Source organism: Pelodiscus sinensis, chromosome 19 (assembly GCF_052426305.1).
Source record: "Pelodiscus sinensis isolate ZL-2025 chromosome 19, ASM5242630v1, whole genome shotgun sequence".
NCBI classification, from domain to species: domain Eukaryota; kingdom Metazoa; phylum Chordata; order Testudines; family Trionychidae; genus Pelodiscus; species Pelodiscus sinensis.
The window spans coordinates 883,659-900,733 of record NC_143070.1 but is presented as its reverse complement, the minus strand read 5'-3'; the positions used below and the strand labels follow the sequence as shown (position 1 = coordinate 900,733).

Here is a 17,075-nt window from a genome sequence, read left to right as displayed (position 1 = left end):
CCTGCGGGGCAGGGAGCCGTAGGATGGACTCTGGACCTTGGGCCGCGCGTGGGGTCGAGCCCAGTCCGGCGAGGAACTCGGCGCCTCCGGGAGGCTGTGACGATCCATCCGTGGGGGCTACTTCCCCGTGGCGTGCCGTCCCCGCCCTGGCGTTAGCGTCCCTCCCTCCCGCTCGCCGAGCGCAAAGGGCACCTCGGTCTGGAGATACCGACTCTTATTTCACAGACAGCCCGGCAGGGAACCACCAGGAAGAAACCCGTGTGGCCGGCTCGTGCCCCTCGGGCTCCCCTCGCACTCGGCCCTCGAGTTTCTCAGACACGGGAACCCTCCAGGCTCTGAGCCCGCAGTGTGAGCTCGCTGAACGTGGCCTGTCCCGCTAGAGCCGGCAGGGACCTCGACAGGCCTCGTGTCCTGTCCCCGGCCTCACGGCAGCACCCCGCCACGGCTGGATCAGGGGTGGGTAAAAATTTTAACAGGGGAGCCATTTAATGAATTTCGATACATGGCTACAGGCTGGCTCCACCCATGGAAGGGGCGTGGCCTGGAATGGAAGGGCGTGGCCAGTGTGGAAGGGGCGTGGCTAGGAATGTGAAGGGCTTGTGGCTCATGGCCCCACGGCTGCTGTGTTGCCTGGCGCTCACCTAGGCTCGTGGGGGCTGTTGAAAGGGCTCGTGGCCCCAGCCTCTGCCCAAGCAGCACCGCCAGGGGGAGCCACGAGCCCTTTCAACGGGGCCCTGCTGCCTGGAAATTCAGGGACACGGGCAGCAGGCTGCAAAGAGAAAGCGGGCGGGTGCCGCTCACAGGCCAGATCCAAGCGTTAGCTGGGCCAGATCCGGCCCCTGCACTTCCTCTTGGCCAGCCCTGAGCTGGACCATCCCTGCCCAGTGTCTGTCCAACCTGCTCCTCAATATCTCCAGGGATGGGGATTCCACAACCCCCCTGGGCAATTTATTCCAGTGTTTAACCACCCTGGCAGGCAGGACGCTTTTCCTCATGTCCAGCCTAAACCTCCCTGGCTGCAGTTTAAGCCCATTGCTGCTTGTCCTGTTCTCAGAGGCCAAGGAACATTTTTTCTCCCTCCTCCTCATGACACCCGTTTAGATACCTGAAAACTGCTCTCATGTCCCCTCTCGGCCTTCTCCTTTCCAAACTAAACAAGCCCAATTCCTTCAGCCTCCCCTCCTAGCTCCTGTTCTCCAGGCCTGTCATCATTCCTATTGCTCTTCTCTGGACCTTCTTCAATTTCTCCACATCTTTCCTGCCATGCAGTGCCCAGAACTGGACACAATCCTCCAGCTGAGGCCTGACCAGCGCAGAGCAGAGCGGTAGAACGACTTCTCGTGTCTTGCTCACAACACACCTGTAATGCATCCCAGAATCACGTTTGCTTTTTTTGCAACAGTGTCACACTGTTGATTTCTGCAGGACTCCTTCCTAGACAGACGCTTCCCATTTTAAAATTCCCACAGGGACAATTCCTCCAGCCAGGACAAGTCAGCCAGTTTAGAACTTGCAGCTCAAAGAACCATGAGAGAGAGAGTGAGAGAGACACTGGCCGTGGGAAATGGGAGAGGTACCATGCGCAGTCTGTAGCAGAGACTCACGGAGCGCTCCTCCTCTGTTCCTGAACCCTGTGGCTCTCCCCGCCCTGCGGCGATGGGGTACCCGGGCAGAGGGGCAGCCCCCGACAGCCGCCCCCGACCCTGTGGTGATGGGGTACTGTTGTGTGGTTCGATTTATTTTAGCTCCAGGGGAAACCAGGACACTTCAGTAGCCTTAGCCACGTCCTTGTTTATTGCCAGCTGTAAGCAGTTCATACAGTTACAAACCTTCAGAGCAGCGACTGTACAACTGAAACCTTAAACATACCGGTTCTGAAGCAATTCAAACGGCGCAGAGCATGGTGCTGCTCTGGGCGCAGCTGACGGTTCCTGGCTGCATCTGAACTTTCTGCTTCTCAGAAACAAGTCCCAGTGCCTGGCTGCTTGGCCCGTGTTCCTGATGTGGTTATGCAAATAATCCCTGCCTGCCTGCTTTGTTGCACCAGACTTGAAACAGGCCAGAAATCTGCACTGTGGACAAGGCTGACATCAGCAGGTATTGCCAAAGCTGGGTAGTGCAGGCACCCAAGAGGGTGGCCCCTGACAGCCCCCGCCCTGCGGAGATGGGGTACCCGGGCAGAGGGGTGGCCCCTGTCAGCCCCCGCTCTGTGGAGATGGGGTACCCGGGCAGAGGGGTGGCCCCTGACAGCCCCCGCTCTGTGGAGATGGGGTACCCGGGCAGAGGGGTGGCCTCTGACAGCCCCTGCCCTGCGGAGATGGGGTACCCGGGCAGAGGGGTGGCCCCTGACAGCCCCCGCTCTGCGGAGATGGGGTACCCGGGCAGAGGGGTGTCCCCTGACAGCCCCCGCTCTGTGGAGATGGGGTACCCGGGCAGAGGGGTGTCCCCTGACAGCCCCCGCCCTGCGGAGATGGGGTACCCGGGCAGAGGGGTGGCCTCTGACAGCCCCTGCCCTGCGGAGATGGGGTACCCGGGCAGAGGGGTGTCCCCTGACAGCCCCCGCCCTGCGGAGATGGGGTACCCGGGCAGAGGGATGGCCTCTGACAGCCCCTGCCCTGCGGAGATGGGGTACCCGGGCAGAGGGGTGTCCCCTGACAGCTCCCCGCCCTGCGGAGATGGGGTACCCGGGCAGAGGGGTGGCCCCTGACAGCTCCCCGCTCTGTGGAGATGGGGTACCCGGGTAGAGGGGTGGCCCCTGACAGCTCCCCGCTCTGTGGAGATGGGGTACCCGGGCAGAGGGGTGGCCCCTGACAGCTCCCCGCTCTGTGGAGATGGGGTACCCGGGCAGAGGGGTGGCCCCTGACAGCCCCCGTCCTGCGGAGATGGGGTACCCGGGCAGAGGGGTGTCCCCTGACAGCCCCCGCCCTGCGGAGATGGGGTACCCGGGCAGAGGGGTGGCCTCTGACAGCCCCTGCCCTGCGGAGATGGGGTACCCGGGCAGAGGGGTGGCCCCTGACAGCCCCCGCCCTGCGGAGATGGGGTATCCGGGCAGAGGGGTGGCCCCTGACAGCCCCCGCCCTGCGGAGATGGGGTACCCGGGCAGAGGGGTGGCCTCTGACAGCCCCCACCCTGCGGAGATGGGGTACCCGGGCAGAGGGGTGGCCTCTGACAGCCCCCACCCTGCGGAGATGGGGTACCCGGGCAGAGGGGTGGCCCCTGACAGCTCCCCGCTCTGTGGAGATGGGGTACCCGGGTAGAGGGGTGGCCCCTGACAGCTCCCCGCTCTGTGGAGATGGGGTACCCGGGCAGAGGGGTGGCCCCTGACAGCTCCCCGCTCTGTGGAGATGGGGTACCCGGGCAGAGGGGTGGCCCCTGACAGCCCCCGTCCTGCGGAGATGGGGTACCCGGGCAGAGGGGTGTCCCCTGACAGCCCCCGCCCTGCGGAGATGGGGTACCCGGGCAGAGGGGTGGCCTCTGACAGCCCCTGCCCTGCGGAGATGGGGTACCCGGGCAGAGGGGTGGCCCCTGACAGCCCCCGCCCTGCGGAGATGGGGTATCCGGGCAGAGGGGTGGCCCCTGACAGCCCCCGCCCTGCGGAGATGGGGTACCCGGGCAGAGGGGTGGCCTCTGACAGCCCCCACCCTGCGGAGATGGGGTACCCGGGCAGAGGGGTGGCCTCTGACAGCCCCCACCCTGCGGAGATGGGGTACCCGGGCAGAGGGGTGGCCCCTGACAGCCCCCGCCCTGCGGAGATGGGGTACCCGGGCAGAGGGGTGGCCCCTGACAGCCCCCGCTCTGTGGAGATGGGGTACCCGGGCAGAGGGGTGGCCTCTGACAGCCCCCGCCCTGCGGAGATGGGGTACCCGGGCAGAGGGGTGGCCTCTGACAGCCCCCACCCTGCGGAGATGGGGTACCCGGGCAGAGGGGTGGCCCCTGACAGCCCCCGCCCTGCGGAGATGGGGTACCCGGGCAGAGGGGTGGCCCCTGACAGCCCCCGCCCTGCGGTGATGGCAGAGCGACACCCCGACAGCAGAGCGAGCAGGGGAGATCCTGGGGGCTGAACTGCAGCAGGATGGAATTACACTGGGGGGGGGGAGGCTTCTGCTCTCAGCTTGGAGGCGTGTGGATCTCTGCTGCATGGCTGGACCCCTTGGGCCCTTGGCGATTGCCTGGGTCCCTGGACGATGGCCCCTGGGGGAGTCCAAACAGCATTGGAACCGGGAAAGCAAGAGGGAGACCCCGGTTCTCCGTCCCTCTGCCACAGCCAGAGCGAGACAGGCCTGGCCAGCAGGGCGCTCGCTCCCCAAGGCTGGCACCTTGCAGGCTTCCTGGCCCAGTGTGACGCGTGTCTGGGGGAGTCCCAGGCCCTGAGCATGAGCAGCGCTGAGCTCTTCCTCCTCCACCCACCGCTGGAGGCTCATGTTCTCGGAGGCCGGGGGGGGGTCCCCTAATCCCCCCCTCACTGGGAATGGTCTCGCCCCCCGCAGCTCTGGGATCCCGTGTTCAGGGACTCTGCTTCCGAGGCCGAGCTGGAGGCCGAATTTTCTCCCGTCTTTGCTGTGGGGAGAGGAGAAAACAGCCCGGAGGTGGGGTTTGCTGGGGGGCTCCTAGCTGGGGGGGGATTCAGCTCCCAGCTCCCCCAGCCATGTCCCCTGAACCCCGTGCTGCAGAGACACCCTGGCCCTGACAGCGGGGCCATGGCCAGGCCGCCGGGACAGAGCCTAACAGCCCCACTCCCAGCCCCAGAGCCCCAGGGACCGGCCTGCTGCCCCCCCAGCGTCCTGCCAAGGCCCCAGTGCATGCTGGGAGCCGGCCAAATGCTGCTCTTGGGGTGACCTTGGGCTGCGGCATGATGGGGCCCTGGGCTGTGCACTGGCAGCGGGGGGGGGAGGAGTGTCAGAGAATCCTGGTGGGGGGGCGGGGCCCCCTCTGCCCCCTGTGGAACCCCCCCACTCATCATGCACTGGGGCGCCTGGACCCCGTTCCCAGGGGTTACTCACTGGCTGCGATGGCCTGAAACACAAGCAGGGAAAGGGGCTGAGTGCAGGGGAGCAGGGGGACCCCTCCCCCACGGTGACCCCCTGGACACATGGCCCCCCATGGACCTGACTGCAGCTCACCCAGCCCAGCCCCAATGCCTCCTCCCAGCCAGCAACAGAGCCCACCCTGCCCCCAGTACAGCCAAGCTAAATGACCGGCCCTGCCCCATGGCCCCGTCCCACCTCTCCCTGGGGGCACTGGAAGGAGCCATTCCCCCTGGGGCTGCCCCCCCCCCAGCCCTCCTCACTTCCCAGTCCTGCTGGGACCTGCACTCACCTGCTGATTTTCTCCTCCACAGCCAGACGGCTCCTACCACTGCAGCCAGACCCAGCAGGGCCAGGGCGATGGAAATGGCCAGGACCCCAGGGGACAGGTGGCCCTTTTCAGGGGCTGTGGGATGGAGAAGGTTCGAGTCAGGGTCTGACCGAACAGCGGGACGGAGGGAGACACTCTCATCGAGCTGCAGGGCAAGGGGCAGTACCTAAGGAGTGAGGGAGCCTGGCCCGGCGGCAGGGTGGTAATGTGTTGGTACCTGTGTGTAACGCAGTGTTGGGGTGGGGCTGTCTCTGTCCGATCTGGGGGCAGGGAGACCTCTCGTGGCCTGAGCCGGCCCGTTGTGGGGGCCCATACGCAGAGCGGTTCAATAGAGCCCACCGACCGCTAGGACTGGCCTTGGGCTGAGACTAACCTGGCCGGCGCCTTCTCTCCGGGTCTGGTTTGGGGGCTCGGGGGCTCTCGCAGGGTGCGCAAGGACTCAGACAGCCCAGCACACTCGCACTCTGCCGACTGTGATCCTCATCGGCAGAGCCGGAGACCTGTCGGGGCCCCGCACCGGTACATCCGGCTGCTACAGGCGGAGACCCTGCTACAGAACTCCCAGAACCCCAGCACGTCCAGGAACCCCCTGGGACTCAGAGGGGTCAGCCATTCCTGTGGGTCACACCGATCCCCGGAGCCAGAAGGGCTCATGCGGCCAGTGGGCAGGGAGATGGACACTACCGGGCCGCGCCCCATCTCTGCGATTCCCACAGGGCGGTGCCCCCTCCCCCCCTTACCCCAGACGAGGGCGGGCGCGGGCAGGCTGCTGTGCTCCACCCGGCAGGCGTAGCGGGGCCCGTCCGGCCGCGGGCCGATCTCCAGGGACGACTGGGTGTGGTAGGTGCCGTCGGCGAGGGGCAGGATCCCGCTGGAGCTCGTCTCTGCCAGGACGTCGCCTCCGTCCCGCACCCAGGAGAGGTGGATGGGACGTGGGTGGAAGCCCCTGGCGCGGCAGGAGAGGGTGACGGGGCCGTGGGGGGCGTCTCTGCGGGACACCGAGACCTCGGGGGGCACTGGGGAGAGACAGCGCATGAGTCACATGGGACAGGGTGAGAGGCAGGAGACACAGGCCCGTAGCATGTCAGCTACAGGCTGCCCTCACTTTGAGTCCAAGATATGTTCCAAAAAATTTGGATTTACACAAAACAAATGAAAGGGGGGAATTTTTTCCCTGCGACTGACTTCCACTTTCACAAATTGGGGTGTGTGTGTGTTTCTGTGACATAGTGGGGACTGGGAGGACTAATAATGCGTCAGTTCCTACAAGCATCCACGAGGTTAGTGGGGAAGGGACGTGCACCGGGCGACCGATAGCAGGGGAGCCCTCCACTCCCACTCGGCCCGTTCACACTGATCTGTAACGGGAGCTGCTTCATCTGGAAGCTCCAAACAGGTTTTCTCTTTGCAACCCCCTGTCCTGCCTGTCCCGCACCCCCTTCGCCCTCACTGACCGCGGGGCCTTTTGGGGTCCTGCATGCCAAGAAAAGCCACTCGCAGCCCGGAGCTGGGACGTCTCGGCCCGACGAGGGAAGCGGAGGCAGCTGGGTGCCCGGGGAAAGGCCCTGCGGAGTGGGGGCTCCAGGCAGCCAGGGCTGGCTAATAGCCCCTCTGCTCTAATGCCAGCCTGCCGCTCTCACCATTGGTCACACTTTACAGCACTTAACCAGGAGGCAGGTGCCATTGTACACGTGGGGAAACTGAGGCACGGAGCAAGGGCGCAACCAGCTAATGTCTCCCAGTAGGACAGCCACAGAGTAGGGTGCAGAAGCCAGGAGGCTGCAGTCCTAGCCCAGCGGCCAATCCACTAGCCCACTCTACCTCTCCCAGCCATGCACAAGTCCCCTGGCAGTAATGCTGCCCTCTCCCCACGGGCTCACTCACCCTGCCGCTCCAGCACGTCCCGCCCCTGCTCCACCAGGCTCCGCAGCGTCCACACGCACTCGTGCGCCAGGTACTGCCGGACAAACTGCATGAAGTCCTGGTCTGCTGTCTCCCAGTGCTGCTTATGCAGGATGGCCAGTGGCACGGCCGCCACCCACGTCCCCGTCTGGTTGTCGAAGTTGATGAAGTCCCGCCCGTCGTAGGCGTATTGGTACCGTGGGTCCACGGGGGCCTGGTCGCTCAGGGCACAGCCCACATGGAGCTGATCCGTGTGGAGCCCTGCGGGGCAGGGAGAGAGCTCAGAGCCTGCCCAGGGAGCCAGGGACCATGTCTGTGGGCAGGAGGGTCAGAGGGGGCTGGGCCAGATATAACACCAGGCATTGAGAGCAGGGAACCATGTCTGTGGGTGGGTGGATTGGGGGGGCTCTACCTGACCACTGACCAGTGACACCATCTCCAACCATGCAGGCGGCCTCCTGCCGAGCTAGTGACGGACTCCAGAGGATGCTGAGGGGCAGGCGGGGTCAGGGCAGACGCTCAGGAAGGACCGGGAGTGAAAACCCGCCAGAGAACAGGACCGGTTCCGTGGGCAGGGACTCCCGCTTCCGGCCAGTGCTGGCTCGGGCAGCCCCCAGCCCTATGAGGCCCCGATCCCGAGGGGAAGGATTCTGGGTGGGCCGCCCTCTCGTGCCCATTGACACCTGTCGCTCTCAGACACTCACCGCCCGTCTGGTTGTGCAGCCGCATCCACCTTATGATATCTTGTTTGGAGTACAGGTCATGCACCCAGAACTTCTGGGTCTTCTCCCGGAGATACTCAGCGCCCACGGCCTGTGTCACCCAGGGCTGGGTGGGTCGGACCTCCTGCGTCTCGCTGCTGTAGTGCGCCACCCGCACGCCGTCCAGCCGGGCCGCCATGGTGGAGCGGTAAGTCCCCGTCTCGTCCATCATTGCTGTGAACTGCACGGCCAGCCGGTGGTGCCCTGTAGCAAGAGCAGAGAGGTGGAGTCCGGCAGCCGCTTCCTCCCTGCCCCACTGCCCTGGCCTACCCGACCCCTCCCGCACTCACCCCCAGCCAGGACACCCCCTGTCCCCCCCAGCCTCCCACATTCACCCCCAGATGAAGCTCATCCTGCCCCCCCACTTGCCCCCAGCAGAGGATCACTCTGCTCCCCCAGACTCCCCCAGTCAGGGCTCACCCTGTGCCCCCAACATACCCATTCACCCACAGCTGGGGCTCACCCTGCCCCCAACTCCCCCACTCACCCCCAGAGGCGACTGCAGCCAGGAGCCCCCCAGCTAGCGCCAGCAGCAGCCCCCAGGCCATGGCCCGTGGGCGGGGGGGGGCTCAGCAGGGAGCAGGGACCCCCCCACAGGGTCAGTGTCTGTCTCCCCGCATCACGCTCAAAGTCACTTTCACTTTCCCAAGTGGCAGCCGCTGGGACCAGCCAACCAGGGCGCAGGCAGCACCCCCCTGTCAGCAGTCTCCGGGCAGGAGTATCTGTGCCAGACTGGAGGACATCCCATGGGGTGGGGCAGGGCCTGCCTGGGCTGGGGAGCTGGGCAGGGGGAGCTGATGAGCTATGTACTCCCAGCCCATAGCAAGGATTTCTCTCCATGGTGCACATCAGCACCCCACTCAGTGCACAGAATAAAATGCATTCCGCACAGAGATGGAAGAATGAGAGGGAACCCCCAGGCGGGGAGGCTGGGTTGTGGCTGCAGCAGGAGATGTAGGCAGCCTGGGGAGTGAAAGAGGCAGCTTGAGGTGGAAAGCTGGAGAGGGATGTGAGGACCAGCCCAGGAGGGCAGGAGTCAGGACAGAAGGCCTGGGTGAGGGGCACCAGGCCAGGAAGGAGGCTGCAGGGGCACAAGGCCTGATGGGGGAACCTGGGGCAGGGAACACGTGGCCCAGAAAGGGACTGTGGGTCAGGCCGGGGTGCAGACACCCAGTGGGATCCCCCCAAAAATGTATTCTCTGTGGTTTGTGTTTTATCTCCTCCCATTGCTGGGGACAGACCCCAAACAAATGGACACAGCGCCGTGAGGTAAATCGAACGTGGCTAAAGGGCCGGGGGAGAATTGGCGGGAAAAGGGACAAATGGACACAGCGCCGTGAGGTAAATCGAACGTGGCTAAAGGGCCGGGGAAGAATTGGTGAGAAAAGGGACAAACGGACACAGCGCCGTGAGGAAACTCGAACGTGGCTAAAGGGCCAAGGGGAGAATTGGCGGGAAAAGGGACAGACGGACACAGCGCCGTGAGGTAAATCGAACGTGGCTAAGGGGCCGGGGGAGAATTGGTGGGAAAAGGGACAGACGGACACAGCGCCGTGAGGTAAATCGAACGTGGCTAAGGGGCCGGGGGAGAATTGGTGGGAAAAGGGACAGACGGACACAGCGCCGTGAGGTAAATCTAACGTGGCTAAAGGGCCAGGGGGAGAATTGGCGGGAAAAGGGACAAACGGACACAGCGCCGTGAGGTAAATCAAACGTGGCTAAGGGGCTGGGGGAGAATTGGTGGGAAAAGGGACAGACGGACACAGCGCCGTGAGGTAAATCTAACGTGGCTAAAGGGCCAGGGGGAGAATTGGAGGGAAAAGGGACAAACGGACACAGCGCCGTGAGGTAAATCGAACGTGGCTAAAGGGCCAGGGGAGAATTGGTGAGAAAAGGGACAAACGGACACAGCACCGTGAGGTAAATCAAACGTGGCTAAAGGGCCAGGGGAGAATTGGCGGAAAAGGGACAAACGGACACAGCGCCGTGAGGTAAATCGAACGTGGCTAAAGGGCCGGGGGAGAATTGGCGGGAAAAGGGACAAACGGACACAGCGCCGTGAGGTAAATCGAACGTGGCTAAAGGGCTGGGGGAGAATTGGTGAGAAAAGGGACAAATGGACACAGAGCCGTGAGGTAAATCGAATGTGGCTAAAGGGCCGGGGGAGAATTGGCGGGAAAAGGGACAAACGGACACAGCGCCGTGAGGTAAATCGAACGTGGCTAAAGGGCTGGGGGAGAATTGGTGAGAAAAGGGACAAACGGACACAGCCCCGTGAGGTAAATCGAACGTGGCTAAAGGCCCGGGGAAGAATTCGTGAGAAAAGGGACAAACGGAAACAGCGCCGTGAGGTAAATCGAACGTGGCTAAAGGGCCAAGGGGAGAATTGGTGGGAAAAGGGACAGACGGACACAGTGCCGTGAGGTAAATCGAACGTGGCTAAAGGGCCAAGGGGAGAATTGGTGGGAAAAGGGACAGACGGACACAGTGCCGTGAGGTAAATCGAACGTGGCTAAAGGGCCGGGGGAGAATTGGTGGAAAAGGGACAGACGGACACAGCGTTGTGAGGTAACTCGAACGTGGCTAAAGGGCCGGAGGAGAATTGGCGGAAAAGGGACAGACGGACACAGCGTTGTGAGGTAACTCGAACGTGGCTAAAGGGCCGGAGGAGAATTGGCGGGAAAAGGGACAAACGGACACAGCGCCGTGAGGTAAATCGAACGTGGCTAAAGGGCCGGAGGAGAATTGGTGGGAAAAGGGACAAACGGACACAGCGCCGTGAGGTAAATCGAACGTGGCTAAAGGGCCGGAGGAGAATTGGTGGGAAAAGGTACAGACGGACACAGCGCCGTGAGGTAAATCGAACGTGGCTAAAGGGCTGGAGGAGAATTGGTGGGAAAAGGGACAGACGGACACAGAGCCGTGAGGTAAATCGAACGTGGCTAAAGGGCCGGGGGAGAATTGGCGGGAAAAGGGACAGACGGACACAGTGCCGTGAGGTAAATCGAACGTGGCTAAGGGGCCGGGGGAGAATTGGCGGGAAAAGGGACAAATGGACACAGTGCCGTGAGGTAAATCGAACGTGGCTAAGGGGCCGGGGAGAATTGGTGAGAAAAGGGACAAACGGACACAGCGCCGTGAGGTAAATCAAACGTGGCTAAGGGGCCGGGGGAGAATTGACGGAAAAGGGACAAACAGACACAGAGCCGTGAGGTAAATCGAATGTGGCTAAAGGGCCAGGGGGAGAATTGGTGAGAAAAGGGACAAATGGACACAGCGCCGTGAGGTAAATCGAACGTGGCTAAAGGGCCGGGGGAGAATTGGCGGAAAAGGGACAAACGGACACAGAGCCGTGAGGTAAATCGAATGTGGCTAAAGGGCCAGGGGGAGAATTGGCGGAAAAGGGACAAACGGACACAGCGCCGTGAGGTAAATCGAACGTGGCTAAAGGGCCAGGGGGAGAATTGGTGGGAAAAGGGGACAAACGGACACAGCGCCGTGAGGTAAATCGAACGTGGCTAAAGGGCCAGGGGAGAATTGGCGGGAAAAGGGACAAACGGACACAGTGCCGTGAGGTAAATCGAATGTGGCTAAAGGGCCAGGGGGAGAATTGGCGGAAAAGGGACAAACGGACACAGTGCCGTGAGGTAAATCGAACGTGGCTAAAGGGCCAGGGGGAGAATTGGCGGGAAAAGGGACAAACGGACACAGCGCCGTGAGGTAAATCGAACGTGGCTAAAGGGCCGGGGGAGAACTGGCGGAAAAGGGACAAACGGACACAGTGCCGTGAGGTAAATCGAACGTGGCTAAAGGGCCAGGGGGAGAATTGGCGGAAAAGGGACAAATGGACACCGCGCCGTGAGGTAAATCGAACGTGGCTAAAGGGCCAGGGGGAGAATTGGCGGAAAAGGGACAAATGGACACCGCGCCGTGAGGTAAATCGAACGTGGCTAAAGGGCCAGGGGGAGAATTGGCGGAAAAGGGACAAATGGACACAGCGCCGTGAGGTAAATCGAACGTGGCTAAAGGGCCAGGGGAGAATTGGCGGGAAAAGGGACAAATGGACACCGCGCCGTGAGGTAAATCGAACGTGGCTAAAGGGCCAGGGGGAGAATTGGCGGGAAAAGGGACAAACGGACACAGAGCCGTGAGGTAAATCGAACGTGGCTAAAGGGCCGGGGGAGAATTGGCGGAAAAGGGACAAACGGACACAGAGCCGTGAGGTAAATCGAATGTGGCTAAAGGGCCAGGGGGAGAATTGGCGGAAAAGGGACAAACGGACACAGCGCCGTGAGGTAAATCGAACGTGGCTAAAGGGCCAGGGGGAGAATTGGTGGGAAAAGGGGACAAACGGACACAGCGCCGTGAGGTAAATCGAACGTGGCTAAAGGGCCAGGGGGAGAATTGGCGGGAAAAGGGACAAACGGACACAGCGCCGTGAGGTAAATCGAACGTGGCTAAAGGGCCGGGGGAGAATTGGTGAGAAAAGGGACAAACAGACAAAGAGCCGTGAGGTAAATCGAACGTGGCTAAAGGGCCAGGGGAGAATTGGCGGGAAAAGGGACAAATGGACACCGCGCCGTGAGGTAAATCGAACGTGGCTAAAGGGCCAGGGGGAGAATTGGCGGGAAAAGGGACAAACGGACACAGAGCCGTGAGGTAAATCGAACGTGGCTAAAGGGCCGGGGGAGAATTGGCGGAAAAGGGACAAACGGACACAGAGCCGTGAGGTAAATCGAATGTGGCTAAAGGGCCAGGGGGAGAATTGGCGGAAAAGGGACAAACGGACACAGCGCCGTGAGGTAAATCGAACGTGGCTAAAGGGCCAGGGGGAGAATTGGTGGGAAAAGGGGACAAACGGACACAGCGCCGTGAGGTAAATCGAACGTGGCTAAAGGGCCAGGGGAGAATTGGCGGGAAAAGGGACAAACGGACACAGTGCCGTGAGGTAAATCGAATGTGGCTAAAGGGCCAGGGGGAGAATTGGCGGAAAAGGGACAAACGGACACAGTGCCGTGAGGTAAATCGAACGTGGCTAAAGGGCCAGGGGGAGAATTGGCGGGAAAAGGGACAAACGGACACAGCGCCGTGAGGTAAATCGAACGTGGCTAAAGGGCCGGGGGAGAACTGGCGGAAAAGGGACAAACGGACACAGTGCCGTGAGGTAAATCGAACGTGGCTAAAGGGCCAGGGGGAGAATTGGCGGAAAAGGGACAAATGGACACCGCGCCGTGAGGTAAATCGAACGTGGCTAAAGGGCCAGGGGGAGAATTGGCGGAAAAGGGACAAATGGACACCGCGCCGTGAGGTAAATCGAACGTGGCTAAAGGGCCAGGGGGAGAATTGGCGGAAAAGGGACAAATGGACACAGCGCCGTGAGGTAAATCGAACGTGGCTAAAGGGCCAGGGGAGAATTGGCGGGAAAAGGGACAAATGGACACCGCGCCGTGAGGTAAATCGAACGTGGCTAAAGGGCCAGGGGGAGAATTGGCGGGAAAAGGGACAAACGGACACAGAGCCGTGAGGTAAATCGAACGTGGCTAAAGGGCCAGGGGAGAATTGGCGGGAAAAGGGACAAACGGACACAGAGCCGTGAGGTAAATCGAACGTGGCTAAAGGGCCAGGGGAGAATTGGCGGAAAAGGGACAAACGGACACAGAGCCGTGAGGTAAATCCAACGTGGCTAAAGGGCCAGGGGAGAATTGGCGGGAAAAGGGACAAACGGACACAGAGCCGTGAGGTAAATCCAACGTGGCTAAAGGGCCAGGGGGAGAATTGGCGGGAAAAGGGACAAATGGACACAGCGCCGTGAGGTAAATCGAACGTGGCTAAAGGGCCGGAGGAGAATTGGCGGAAAAGGGACAAACGGACACAGCCCCGTGAGGTAAATCGAACGTGGCTAAAGGGCCAGGGGAGAATTGGCGGAAAAGGGACAAACGGACACAGAGCCGTGAGGTAAATCGAACGTGGCTAAAGGGCCAGGGGGAGAATTGGCGGGAAAAGGGACAAATGGACACAGCGCCGTGAGGTAAATCGAACGTGGCTAAAGGGCCGGAGGAGAATTGGCGGAAAAGGGACAAACGGACACAGAGCCGTGAGGTAAATCGAACGTGGCTAAAGGGCCAGGGGGAGAATTGGCGGGAAAAGGGACAAATGGACACAGCGCCGTGAGGTAAATCGAACGTGGCTAAAGGGCCAGGGGGAGAATTGGCGGGAAAAGGGACAAATGGACACCGCGCCGTGAGGTAAATCGAACGTGGCTAAAGGGCCAGGGGGAGAATTGGCGGGAAAAGGGACAAACGGACACAGAGCCGTGAGGTAAATCGAACGTGGCTAAAGGGCCAGGGGAGAATTGGCGGAAAAGGGACAAACGGACACAGAGCCGTGAGGTAAATCGAACGTGGCTAAAGGGCCGGAGGAGAATTGGCGGAAAAGGGACAAACGGACACAGAGCCGTGAGGTAAATCGAACGTGGCTAAAGGGCCAGGGGGAGAATTGGCGGGAAAAGGGACAAATGGACACAGCGCCGTGAGGTAAATCCAATGGTATCCTTAATTGGCATTGTAAAAGGTTCAGGAAAGGTCAACAAAAATAGCTATGGGGTTGCAGCAGGGGAGATTTAGTTTGGAGATTAGGAAAATCTTCCTACCCGTCCGGGTTGTTAAACACTGGAATTGCCCAGGGGAATTGCCTGGGAACTGTTAATAACAGACTCTCTGAGAACGGTTCTCCAGCCAGTTCTGCACCCATCTTACAGTAGCCTCATCTGTGTTTCCCTTGTGTATTGATTAGAAGATCCTGCGAGACCGTGTGAAATGCCTCACTGCAGTCCGGGTATCCCACGGCCACCGCCGCCTCCTTAGCCACCAGGCTCCTTATCCGGTCACAGGAAGCAGCAGATTGGTTAATGTGATTTGTTCTTTACAAATCCATGGTGGCTGTTACCTGTCACCTTATTATCTTCCAGGTGTTTACAGATGATTCCTTAATTACTGGCTCCATTATCTTCCCTGGCACAGAAGTTAAACTGACTGGTCTGTAGTTTCCTGGATTGCTCTTATTTCTCTTCTTATAGATGGGCGATAGATTTGCCGGCCTTTTGGAAGAAGAACCTAAGAGCGGCCAGACTGGATGAGACCAAACACCCATCTATCCCAGTGTCTTGTCTGCCCACAGTGTCCAATGCCAGATTCCCCAGAGGGAGAGAACAGAACAGGGAACCATCCAGTGATCCCTCCCCTGTCACCCATTCCCAGCCTCTGACCAACAGAGGCCATGGACAGCATCCCTGCCCAGCCTGGCTAATGGCCACTGATGGACCCAACCTCCATGGATTCATCTAGTTCTTATCTGAACCCCGTTAAAGTCCTGGTCTTCACAACATCCTCTAGCGAGGAGTTCCACAGGTTGACTGTGCAGTGAGTGAAGAAAAACTGCCTTTGGTTTGTTTTCAACCTGCTGCCTATTCATGTCATTGTGTGACCCTTAGTTCTTGTGTTATGGGAACAAGTAAATAACGTTTCCTCATTCACTTTCTTCACACCCGTCATGATTTTATAGACCTCGATCCTGTCCCCCCTTCGTCTGCGCTTTTCCACGCTGAAAAGTCCCAGTCTCTTTAATCTCTCTTCATACGGGACCGTTCCAAACCCAGAATCATTTTTGTTGCCATTTTGTGGCAACATGGTCCCTCCATGGTACCCGCCATGCCCCATGTCCTGCCCCACAGCGGGTTCAGCCCTTTTGGAAGTTCTGGTGCCCTCCTCCCCACGACCGCAGACCCTGCAGCTCCTGCCGAGCCTGCCCCTGCCGCCTGGTAGCCCACCTCCTGGGCACAGGCTGGGACCGGCTGCCTTGGGATGTCTGCAGAACCTGGATCAGACACTTCTGCCCGTTGACAGGTGACAAACAGCCTCTACCTGCGCCTGGGTTGGCCAGCCAGGGAGCTGGGTCATGGGGGAAGTGATAGTGATAGTGACAGTGAAAGTGGCAGGGAGCTCGGTGTGCCTGCTTCCCCTCCCCCCATGTGGCACCCCGCCATGCCCTGCTCTGCACCAGGCTGCTTGGCTCACCTGCCCCTGCTGGGCTGAGCCCTCCTCCTGCTGGGACCCAACAGCTGGAGAATCTGGCTTTGTCTTACGGGGCTGCCCCTCAACACACGGACTGTGCACTCGTGGTGGTGGCTGGTGATTCCCCCTGCCTCCAGCACAGGGGCCATGGCCTGGGGGCTCCTGCTGGCGCTGTGCGGGGGGCTCCTGGCTCCAGCTGTGGCTGGGGGTGAGTGAGTGGGGCTGGGGGGGGGCAGGGTGAGCTCAGTCTGGGAGTCAGTGGGGAACCGGGGGGGCCCCAGCAGGGGGAGCGTGGGAAGTGTGATTGTGACAGATAGGACGGCTCCCGCTAATGCAGGGGTATCAAACTGGGGGCCATGGCTTGCTTTCCGGGGGGGGGCACAAGAGGGTCTGTGGGAAGCAGGTGAGGAACTGGACTCCCGGGGGCCTGGGGATCCGGCTGCTCTAAGAGCAGCTCTAGGGTAGCAGTGCTGGGAGTGCCGGGGGGCGGGGCAGGCATGGGGTGCAATCAGCCATTCTCCTGTAGCTGCAGTAAACATGCCATTCCCTCGGCCCAGCGTCCCCACCAGCAGCCGTGCAGAGTTAAGGGCTTGCTGTGCTTATCGCTCATGTGACAAATTCAGTGAGCAGGGGGGTGGGGTTATGCTGGAACGTGGCTTGAACCCCGGTCCCCCAGCTCTGCCAGCGCTGGGCTCCACTGGAAACAGAAAGTGACTCATGTCCGTACCCCGCACCCGCAGCCTCACTGCCATGGGCCTGTCATGTGGCAGGCAGCCTTACCATGTGAGGAATGGGGAGCGGACAGGCTTCTTCTCCCCGGCTTCTAGTAGGAAGTGGGGGCTGCTTGGCAGGTCCCCGAGAGCCCCACGTCCCTGCAGGCCGGGAGCGTTCCGTTCACGGGAAGGGCTGCAGGTTGGTGCTCAGAGACACAGACTCATCGCCCTTGTGTTCAGGTTTTGTTTGCTAAACGCTGAGGACAAAGGGCCTC

The 17,075-nt window shown here is 61.1% G+C and overlaps 1 protein-coding gene across 1 annotated transcript; it reads right to left on the bottom strand.

Annotated features, from left to right (window-relative positions):
• Positions 1-3,858: 3,858 nt before the first annotated feature.
• Positions 3,859-8,647, bottom strand: LOC142823525 (class I histocompatibility antigen, F10 alpha chain-like). Its single transcript, XM_089771669.1, has 6 exons — positions 8,506-8,647; positions 7,962-8,222; positions 7,240-7,518; positions 6,096-6,371; positions 5,317-5,430; positions 3,859-4,557 (listed from the first exon to the last, which is right to left on the bottom strand). Exons 1-6 carry the CDS (start codon positions 8,564-8,566, stop codon positions 4,460-4,462), a joined length of 1,089 nt encoding a protein of 362 aa, XP_089627795.1. The 5' UTR covers positions 8,567-8,647; the 3' UTR covers positions 3,859-4,459.
• Between the last annotated feature and the right edge of the window lie 8,428 nt (positions 8,648-17,075).

What these genes read in the sequence shown, in the direction of transcription:
- LOC142823525 (XM_089771669.1), bottom strand. Translation starts at nt 8,566, where the DNA reads ATGGCCTGGGGGCTGCTGCTGGCGCTAGCTGGGGGGCTCCTGGCTGCA. An exon ending in GCTGCACAACCAGACGGGCG is followed by an intron (nt 7,519 to 7,961) that starts GTGAGTGTCTGA and finishes CCTGCCCCGCAG; the next exon opens with GGCTCCACACGGATCAGCTC. An exon ending in GGACGTGCTGGAGCGGCAGG is followed by an intron (nt 6,372 to 7,239) that starts GTGAGTGAGCCC and finishes GTCTCTCCCCAG; the next exon opens with TGCCCCCCGAGGTCTCGGTG.